This window comes from Trachypithecus francoisi, unplaced genomic scaffold (assembly GCF_009764315.1).
Source record: "Trachypithecus francoisi isolate TF-2019V2 unplaced genomic scaffold, Tfra_2.0 Lachesis_group3, whole genome shotgun sequence".
Lineage (NCBI taxonomy): Eukaryota > Metazoa > Chordata > Mammalia > Primates > Cercopithecidae > Trachypithecus > Trachypithecus francoisi.
In genome coordinates, this window is record NW_022681468.1 from 137910337 (window position 1) to 137921283 (window position 10947).

At 44.2% G+C, this 10947-nt stretch overlaps 1 protein-coding gene across 1 annotated transcript in view; it reads left to right on the forward strand.

Moving 5' to 3' along the window:
- Positions 1-10655, forward strand: part of GNB5 (G protein subunit beta 5) — a 57309-nt gene extending 46654 nt beyond the window's left edge. Inside the window, exons 8-11 of the mRNA XM_033190096.1 lie at positions 3054-3102; positions 5519-5615; positions 6943-7109; positions 9120-10655. Coding sequence (XP_033045987.1) covers positions 3054-3102; positions 5519-5615; positions 6943-7109; positions 9120-9131 — 325 coding nt within the window. The 3' untranslated portion in view covers positions 9132-10655. The remainder of the gene's footprint in view (positions 1-3053; positions 3103-5518; positions 5616-6942; positions 7110-9119) is intronic.
- Positions 10656-10947: the final 292 nt, after the last annotated feature.

Below are 10947 nucleotides of genomic sequence, written 5' to 3' on the forward strand. Positions count from 1 at the left end.
AATTAGTCAAACATGGTGGCACATGGCTGTAATACCAGCTACTTGGGAGGCTAAGGCATGAGAATCGCTTGAACTCAGGAGGCAGAAGTTGTAGTGAGCCGAGATCACGCCACTGCACTCCAGCCTGGTCGATAGAGTGAGACTCTTTCTCCAAAATAATAATAATAAAAAAATAAAATGCACACTCTCTCACCTGAGCTGTTTCATCTCCCCTGAACCCTCTGCCTCTAACCTCCTTTGACCATCAGTTTTCAACTTAAGCTTCCCTCTGTCCAGGAAGCCCCCCTGGTTTCCAGGGCTGACTTAGGTGCCCTCCTGTGTGAGGGGGACCACACTGCATGGCCAATTTACTCATCGATCTCCTGCACTGAGGAAGTCAGAGAGAGAGAAAATCTTACGGTGGTAACCAAACTTTTTAAACTATTTATGAATTCTTAATGGGAGAAATAAAAGAAGATGTTGATAAATGGAGACGTAAACCCAATTCTTGATAGGGAACACTATAACTTAAAATTTTAAATGGCCATTTTTCTACATAGAGTGAATGCAGTTTCAATTAACTTATTTTATGGAATGGTGTAAATTGGCGCTGAGACTCATCTGACGGATGCTACAGGGACTGATTCAGTGGACCATGTTCAGGGTACCTTTTGATTTTCTTCCAGGGCAAACACTGGCTACCATGTCTGCCCAAGGCTGAGGTTATACTGAGCATTGTCATTGTTCTCTTAGCATGCCCTTCGTGGTATACTGGATAAGTTAGGACATGGGCTTGTATGAGAGAAGCCCAAATAACAGTGGCTTAAACCAGATGGAAGTTTGTTCTCACCTTAAAATCTGAGCTGCGATGACAGCTCATTCTGTCTTTGCAACCCACTCCCTAGGATGGTGCTCCCTCTCCTGTCCCCACTGGCCTACCACCATGCCTTCTTTCCAGCTGGTTGGTAGAGGAGAGTGGCACTTATCGCTTCTGTCTGCATCCCATGAGCCAGAACATGATCATATGGCCACATCTGGCTACAGGAAGACTAGAAACATAGTTTTCATTCTGCCATGTGCCCAGGAAAAAACAAAACAAACCAGTGTTTCAGTGGGGCTCACTATTAGCATTTTGGGAAGGGCATTTCATTGTAAGGGAATGTTCCATGTAAGGCATTTACCATCCCTGTGGCCCAGCCACTGAATTCCAGTAGCACCCCCTGGGTTTGGTGCCATTCAAAAAAATCCTGCTTTTATTTAACCATAGCTATAGGAGAGAGAGGGGACACTGGGGGCACAAAAAGTCTCTTCCAGATAATCTACGTATTACCTGGAAGATAATACACTTGGTCCCTGAACTTCCCACCAGCAGAAGGAAATCATAGCCCATGTGGCCCCAAATGGTATTTAATCTAGAAATCATTTTGACATTGGAATATGGATGCATCAGATACTCCATGAATTCGTAATGCTTTCAAAAACATAATGTGCCCACACCGTGATAGACTGACTGGGGCAGAGCTGAAAATGGTTAACATTTCTCATCCAGCTTTTCTGTTCTCCATCCCCGTCTTTCAGGCCAGTGTAAGTTAGTCACACAAAGTCAAGCTTCCCTCTCCTTTGCCAAATGTTTTGACTCTTCCCCTCCCGCGGGTGGGAGGAGTAACTTTAGCTGTTTTAAAGGGCTGCTCCTTCTCTGGCTTTTATGGAGCTATAGGGTAGGTCACTGGTACAAGAAAGGAGAAACAGGCCAGGTGTGGTGGTTCACGCCTGTAATCCCAGCACTTTGGGAGGCCTAGGAGGGTGGTGGATCACTTGAGGTCAGGAGTTCGAGCCCAGCCTGACCAACATGGTGAAACCCCGTCTCTACTAAAAATACAAAAATTAGCCAGGCATAGAGGCATGTGCCTGTAATCCCAGCTACTTGGGAGGCTGCGACATGAGAATCGCTTGAACCTGGGAAGTGGAGGTTTGTAGTGAGCCGAGTTCACGCCATTGCATTCCAGCCTGGGTGACAGAGTGAGACTCAGTCTCAAAAAAACAAACAAGGCCGGGCGCGGTGGCTCAAGCCTGTAATCCCAGCACTTTGGGAGGCCGAGGCGGGCGGATCACAAGGTCAGGAGATCGAGACCATCCTGGCTAACATGGTGAAACCCCGTCTCTACTAAAAAATACAAAAAACTAGCCGGGCGAGGTGGCGGGCGCCTGTAGTCCCAGCTACTCGGGAGGCTGAGGCAGGAGAATGGCGTGAACCCGGGAGGCGGAGCTTGCAGTGAGCTGAGATCTGGCCAGTGCACTCCAGCTTGGGTGACAGAGCGAGACTCCGTCTCAAAAAAAAAAAAAAAACAAAAAAAAAAAACCAAAAAAAGAAACAATGGAAGGTGTGGGGAACACAGTTGGGTGAGGCAGAGCGGAGGGGTTTAAAGACATTTGCTTTCATTCTGCCTCTGGATTATAATTTAGGACCCATATTTCTCACTACTCATTGAGAAGAGAATGACTATAGCAGTAATAATCATCATTTATTGAATGTGTTTTAATTGGCACCATGCCAGATTCTTTGCATGGACTGTCTTATGTAAACTTCACAGCAAAACATATGCATTATTACTCTCACTTTTCAGATGAGGACACTGAGGCTGGGCAAGAGGAAGTCATTTGCCAAAAGTATCGCAGGTAGTAAATGGTCAGTGCAGACATCCAGTGTGGCTTTGTGCATCTGATTCCGTGTCTGAGCTCACACCCCCTTTCTTATCCCTCAGCTCTGGGCCAAGTCTTAGGAATTAGATATGTGATTGAGGGAAACTGTATTTACAGGGGTCTGCTCTGTGTTCTGTGCCTGATATCAACACACATTATCTCACTCTACAAGGCCAGCGTCATTGTCCCCCACTAACAGGGAAGAAAACTAGAAGTCAGTGGGCCTGACATAGGAGCTTCCTCTTCCGTCTTCTGCTGCAAATATTCCTTAAGTCCCTAGAAGTAGAGATTCTGATTCCAAGGGCCTAGCACGGTTCTGATGGGCATCCAGGGTCGGGAGTCACCACCCTAGATAAAGTACTTTCTCTCTGCAGGTACTACCCCAGTGGAGATGCCTTTGCTTCAGGGTCAGATGATGCTACGGTATGTTTCTAAGTTATTGAGAGCTTTTCCTATTCAATAGAGGGATCTGCTAACTTATTTTTAGAAAATAACTTTTTCTGGTTACAGAAGTAATGAGTATTCAATGAAGAAAATTTGGGGGAATATTAAATTACCTTGATCTCCTTACCCAAGACAAATCATAGCTGGATGAATTCCTTTCTGACTTTTTTTCTTTTTGACAAACAAAATGCTTTATAATTTGGCATTTTTACTTAACAGAATGTGAACATTTTCCCAGGCCGATAAATATTTCTCTCCATTATATTTTCTTTTTTTTTTTTTTTTTTTTTTGAGACGGAGTCTTGCTCTGCCACCCAGGCTGGAGTGCAGTGGCCAGATCTCAGCTCACTGCATGCTCTGCCTCCCGGGTTTACGCCATTCTCCTGCCTCAGCCTCCAAAGTAGCTGGGACTACAGGCGCCCGCCACCTCGCCCGGCTAGTTTTTTGTATTTTTTAGTAGAGACGGGGTTTCACCGTGTTAGCCAGGATAGTCTCGATCTCCTGACCTCTTGATCCGCCCGTCTCGGCCTCCCAAAGTGCTGGGATTACAGGCTTGAGCCACCGCGCCCGGCCTATATTTTCTTAATGATTGAGTAGTATTCCATGTTATGAACGTGATATTCGTCTTTAATTTTTGGACATTTGGCTCTTATCAAGGTTTTTTTTTTTTTCATGTTAAAAACACTGCTATTAGTGTTTTTGTACCTTGCTTATCATTTCCTTAGCATTCTCAGACATAACTTGCCGAGCCATAAATAGACCCAGTTTTAAGGCTTTTGATACTGATTGCCAAATTATTTTCAAAAGAAAAAATATTTTCTTGTTGCCCTCAAAATATCAAATACCTTATGAAATAATGGTTTTCATTCTAATTTTCTGCTAAAGAAATTACAAAAGAATCGATTGAGAGTTTTGAAATAATGAAAATTTAAACTTCTGTATGTCAAAGATATATAACAATATAAGGGAATACATCATGGAAAAATTCTTGTCACATACAGTACAGGCCAAGTTGAAATCCTGTAGATATGAATAGGGTTACATAAGCAATAAAACAAACACTCCAATTAAAGAAGAAGGTAAAATACAGGTCATTTACAAAGCAGTAAATCCAAAATGGCAAGTAAACACCTGAAAATGTTTTCAAAGTCACCCATAATCAAAGAAATTTATATTTTAAATTTTCAGTGATCAGATGCCCATTTTGCCACTTGGATTAGCAAAGAAATGCTCAGAGGTTGGGTTGGTGGGGAGCCTGGAACAAGCCTGGGGTCAGGATAGTTGGCACCACCCTGCTAGAGGGCAGATATGAATCAAGAGCTTGAAAACATCTCTACTTGGCCAGGCATGGTGGCTCATGCCTGTAATCCCAGCACTGTGGGAGGCCAAGGTGGGTGGATCACCTGAGGTCGGGAGTTCAAGACCAGCCTGGCCAATGTGGTGAAACCCTGTCTCTACTAAATGAGACTAAAAATACAAAAATTAGCCAAGCGAGGTGGCGGGCGCCTGTAATCCCCACTACTCTGGAGGCTGAGGCAGGAGAATCATTTGAACCCGGGGAGGCAGAGGTTGCAGTGAGCCAAGATTGCAGCATTGCACTCCAGCCTGGATGACAAGCGAAATTCCATTTCAAAATAAAATAAAATATAAAATAAAACATCTCTACTTCTGATCTGGTCATGCTATTTCCTGATAACTCTTCTAAGGATTCTATTTCTTACCTAGTCTAAGGAAAATACCAGAAACACATGTAAAGATTTTTATGTAAGAATAGTCATCATAATATTATTTATAAAAGAGAAAAATTAAACACAACCGAAACAACAGGATTTGGCTAAATAGATTCTGATATATTCAGTAACCATGTTCATAACGTTTTTTCAAGTTTTCTTTTAATGATATGAGAAAGTACGTATAACCTAATGTTAATAGAAGCAATAATGAAACATCCAGCCCATTCAGATACACACATAAAATAGAAATAAGACTGAAGGAAACAGCTTAAAATTAGTAAATACCTCTAAGATTTAGGGTGACCCTCATTTCCTTCTGTATACATTTCTGAATATTTCAAAATTCTCTACAATGAACATGTGTCCTTTATCAGAAAAAAAAAAAGTGGGGCCTCATTTTGTTTTTATACCTGAAGAAATTTGCTGTATTTGTCATTTCTTGACTGACTCATAGAGATTAATAGGAATCAGGACTCTTTACTGACTAATAGAAATTAATAGGAGTCGGGACTAAAGGATGAAATAACAGTAGGGAAAACTAAGAAGTTTTTCCTTCATCCTTTAAACTATACAAGTCACTAGCACCTACCTGTAGCTCTGTGGTCATCACATCACTAAACTGAAGCCAGAAGTAAGTGCTGCTTTATTTATTTGCTCCCCAGTGTCGCCTCTATGACCTGCGGGCAGACAGAGAGGTCGCCATCTATTCCAAAGAGAGTATCATATTTGGAGCATCCAGCGTGGACTTCTCCCTCAGTGGTAAGATTTTATTTCAGAAACTTTTCCCAGGACTGTAAGACAGGACCGGAATGAAACTAGCGCTCCGCCATCACTCAGTTCCTTTTCATGAACTGAGCTTCCTGTGGACCAGTATGAGAAATCATCCACATTTGCACCAGTTTTCTTCCTCTGAGCTTCTGACCTCCCACTTTGCCCTGCTCCAGGCAACTTCCTCTAGCCCCATTCACTCCAGGGGGAAATGAAGGCTGTGTACTCACCTAATGCTGTCCTTCAAGGCAATGAAGTGTCAGAAATTCACTTCTGCAATGCTCTCAGGCATTTTCTCCCCAGTCTTTGCTTCTCTTCATGCCCCAAAGGGAACTTTTCTCTAAGGTGGAGGTTAAGCAAGAGTCCCTTCTTGACCAAACACTGTGACTCACGCCTGTAATCCCAGCACGTTGGGAGGCCAAGGCAGGCAATAACTTGAGGTCAGGAGTTCAAAACCAGCCTGGCCAACATGGTGCAACCTTTTCTCTACTAAAAATACAAAAATTGGTTGAGCATGGTGGTGCATGCCTGTAATCCCAGCTACTCAGGAGGCTGAGGCAGGAGAATCGCTTGAACCTGGGAAATGGAGCTTGCAGTGAGCTGAGATCGTGCTACTGCACTCCAGCCTGGGCAACAGAGCAAGACTCCGACTCAAAGGGGAAAAATAAAATGAGTCCCTTCTCAGTGCCCTGAAGCTCATGGCTCCTTTGTGGGAAGTTACTAGTGAAAAAGCATAGCTCCAGAAAGATCATGTCAAAAAAAGAAAGCAAAATAGAAAGTTAAAGCAGAGCTAACAGGCTGACTACCTGGACCACTCGATTTCCCCAGACACATCCCTAGACTAACTGCACAAGAAGTTCCTGCTACTGCCTGGAGCATCTTTTCCCTGCCTTCTCTGCATGACAGACTCCTATTCAACCCTCAAGAGCCAACTCAAATGTCACTTTAACTTTCTCTCTTTAAACAAGTTTTACAAGTTGTTAACTAGCAAATGACTAGAAATAATTTATTTGTGTCTGCAGTGTCCTCCTTGATCCCCCTTCCTCTCTGGTCCCGTAGCACTTGACGTGTGTAAAGCACTTGCATTATGGCTGTTACCATGGGATGCTACAGTGATCTGTTCCTCTCTGCCCCACATCCTCCACCAGGGGCCATGACTGTGCTTTCTCCCCTTTAAATCCTCAAGGTAAAGCACAGTGTCTAGGACTCAGTGGGCCTGAATCACTGCTTACTGAATGAGTGAGTGAGTAACAATCATGTAATGAGAAACAGGAAGCAAGGAACTGGCTTAATAGCTATCATCTCACCCTGCTTCAAGGTCGCCTGCTATTTGCTGGATACAATGATTACACTATCAACGTCTGGGATGTTCTCAAAGGGTCCCGGGTCTCCATCCTATTTGGACATGAAAACCGTGTTAGCACTCTACGAGTTTCCCCCGATGGGACTGCTTTCTGCTCAGGATCATGGGATCATACCCTCAGAGTAAGAGAGATGGTCTTCTCTTTTCCTGTGTGTGAGAGGAGAGAGGAGGGGTGACGGGCCTTCTGAAGCAGAGGGATGGCTTTCAGAGTAAGCTCAAGTGGCCCTGGTCAGCCTCGCCGAGCTCTCGTTTCCGCTCTGCCCACAGCCACAGAAGGAACTAGTTGCCTGGAGAGGTAGCGAGTGCCCTATCAATGCAGGTATTCTCCCACAGATTTGACAACTGCGTATCAGCCTGTAGGTGAGGGAATAGTTAGGCTTGGTCATCCAGAAAGTTCCCTTTGACCCTAAAAGTCTGATTCTTGTGATTCTAGCCTTTGGCAAACCACAGATAACCTGTCTCTTCTCCTATAGTATAGGGTTCTTATTACAATTATCGACCGTGTGATGACGAGGGTCACAGATCCAGGAGGCTGTGAAGCCCCTGAAATTATTACTTTTATCTTTCTTTTTTTTTTTTTTCTTTTTAGTTTTCCTATAGCTTAATTTTGGAAGTGAAGCCCCTGAAATTGTATATGCCAAATTTGGGGTGTATGCATTTTGTCCTCATGGCTTTCATTAAATTCTCAAAGATAGCTCCATAACCTTGTTGAGTGTTGGCTCCCCCAAAATACTACCAAAATAGTCTGTTTAAGCCGGGCGTGGTGGCTCACGCCTGTAATTGTAGCACTTTGGGAGTCCAGGTCGGGCAGATCACTTGAGGTCAGGAGTTCCAGACCAGCCTGGGCAACATGGTGAAACCCCGTCTCTACTAAAAATACAAAAATCAGCCAGGCATGGTGGCATGGACCTGTAGTCCCAGCTACTCGGGAGGCTGAGGCAGGAGAATTGCTTGAACCCAGGAGGCAGAGGTTGCAGTGAGCCGAGATTATCCCACTGCACTCCAGCCTGGGCAACAGAGCAAGACTCTGTCTCAAAAAAAAAGATGCCCATTCATAGAGCAAAGCTAAATTTATTGCTTACCTCAGTGTGGAACATCAAGAATTGGTAGAGGCAGGCCGGGCGCGGTGGCTCAAGCCTGTAATCCCAGCACTTTGGGAGGCCGAGACGGGCGGATCACGAGGTCAGGAGATCGAGACCATCCTGGCTAACACAGTGAAACCCCGTCTCTACTAAAAATACAAAAAAAACTAGCCGGGCAAGGTGGCGGGCGCCTGTAGTCCCAGCTACTCGGGAGGCTGAGGCAGGAGAATGGCGTAAACCCGGGAGGCGGAGCTTGCAGTGAGCTGAGATCCGGCCACTGCACTCCAGTCCGGGCGACAGAGCGAGACTCCGCCTCAAAAAAAAAAAAAAAAAAAAGAATTGGTAGAGGTGTAGTGGCATCTCAGAAGAGGAGGACAAAGGCATGCATGAGTTTTTTAGTCTGGTTTAAGGCAGGTCTTTGTTTGGGGCCACTTAATTAGGATTGGACAACTTTGTGGCATAATAGTTTTAGGATTGCTGGACACGGGTGGGGGAGGGTTTCAAAGAAACCCTTTAAAACTAAGTAGTCATTTGATGGTCTATATTGTCCTGAGACATGGGTATATTTTCTAAAGAGGGTAAGTTGAGTAGTCTAGTGTTAGGATAGAGAAAAGGATTTTTGCAAAATTCCTGAAGCGAATAAAAATGTTATCTGTGAGTTCATCTTCCTGGGTAAGAGTGTCCTAAATGAGTAAAGTCCTGTTAATGTATATGGTGAGCTGTATGGGTTCAAATGGTTTTGGTTGTCAATCTGTAAGAGTAACCAGACCCTAGTAAGGAGGCTGCAGATGCCCCACAAACAATTAACTAAGGGAGGAGGGGATCGGGTCCAAAGAAGCACCTTTGCGTTGCTAGGAGTACAGTGTTATCCTTCTAAGGCACAGGAGCACCCTATTTTGGATGGTGTGTGTGTGTGAGTGTGTGTGTGTGTATACACGCACATGTATGCCCATGCATGTGTGTGAATAGACTAATTTTATCTCGTTAAGCTCAAGTTTTATAAGTTGTTGACTACAAAGGTCTAAAATCTATCTGTTTGTGTCTTCACAGGTCTGGGCCTAATCATCTCATAGTGCACTCATGTATACCTGAGAATTTGAAATCTTCACATGTAAATAGATATTACTTCTAGAGGAGCTTAGGGTTTACTGCGGTTTAGCTTAGGGGAGCAACTCATGGCTCACAGGTCACTAAGCATCTCCAATATGACTATGAAAACTGTCACCTCTGGAAATACACTAGTGTGAGCCTTCAGCACTGCAAGAATACCTTCAAGTACAGTATTTTTCTTTTGGAACACTTTAAAATGTATCTGTTTTTAAGGTTATTCTAAATAGTAGCCTCAACTCATTCTGTCACCAGTAGAATTCAGCAGTTAATATAGTCCGTATTATTTCTTTGAGTCAATTCATTTTCAGAGCACTTTAAAGTCTGATATTTCTTGTGCACTGTGATGCCTGGAACCTTCCTCTGGAAGTGCTGGTTTTATGGACTGAGCACTGGTAACTGGTCTGGATAGAAGCAAATTCCAATTCCAAATGTAATCAGACAAAAATCGCTTTTTTTAGAATGTTTTTATCGTAAAAGTGTCTTTTTCAGCTTCCTGTTCTATTGTCTTTTTTCGGATAAAACATTTTTGTCTATGGTGAACTGCTGTAAATGATGCAGAGAAATGCCTCAAAAGGACAGGTGGTTTGACTGCTGAATGATGATGATGTCACTGTGTCACTTGGACAGGGCGTTTTCTCTGAATTGAAAGGAAAGCCAGTGCTGTTTGTAAACAAATGCTTCTGAGAGCAAGCAAAACTCTGTATGGGAACACAGGATAGTAAACCTATTTAAAAACCTATTAGTAGAATTAGTGGAAACACTTAGGTTAAAGTGGATCTTGTCCATATAAATTATATTCATATGTATTGCATTGCAATTATAATTACATATGCAGATTGATTGATAGTCATGAATAATAATGTCTGCTTCTCTTACATAGAAAGAAAAACAATATTAAAAGAAGATCTTCTCTTTATTTGAGACTCAGAATTCCTTCTGGAAGAAGGAAGTACTTTTTGGTATAGGATCCCTTTTCCTTTTTTGTTTTTTTTTGTAAGATGTAGATGCTTATTCTTTGCTTTAGAAAACTTCTCATTTAAAAAGATGGCACGCATTATTATCTAGGGGAATAAAAGGTCACCTCAGACACCAGATGTCATTCCTGGTGAGGCCTGCCCTGTGGCCTCGTGGGTGGCCTGGGGTCTGCCGGCAGGTTCTGGCTGCGCCTGAAAGCTGCGTGCACACTGTCCCTTGGACTGTCGGGTCTCCTCTCCTGGTCCTGCTCCAGCCCAGCCCTTCTAGTGGTAGCTCTGGCTTTGCAAGCCCAGCTCCAGGCCCTGCTCCTCAGAGAGACTCTTCCAGAGCTCGAGCTGGGCACAGCCGTAGGACAGGCCTGGACCAGATGCTCCAGGGGTGTGCCAGGCCCACCCTCACCACTACTTGTTCAGGTATTGTGATGGGCCACTTGGTCCAAAATCAGCCAGGCCAGCTTTTCCATCATCTCACTTCAAATAAACATAATAATTTGAACATTTGCAGAGCAGTTACTGGTGGTTTTACTGCACACCGGGGTCTGGGGTAGAGAGAGAAAAATAAAAGGCCTCTGCCTGCCTCCAATGAGCCCAGAGAGAGTGCTTTTAAGTCCCAGTAGATTCCAGTCTGGGCAGGGGCTCAGGAAATGGGCCCAGTGTCTGGCCAGCTCCTGCCAGCTGCTGAAGGGGTCAGGGACACCATGGGATTCCTGAGCTCTGCTCCAGAATGTCCCATAGTGGCCTCTGGTACAGCTGGCCTCCTTGTGGTGGCATGCCCAGCCCTCTGTCCCACAGCC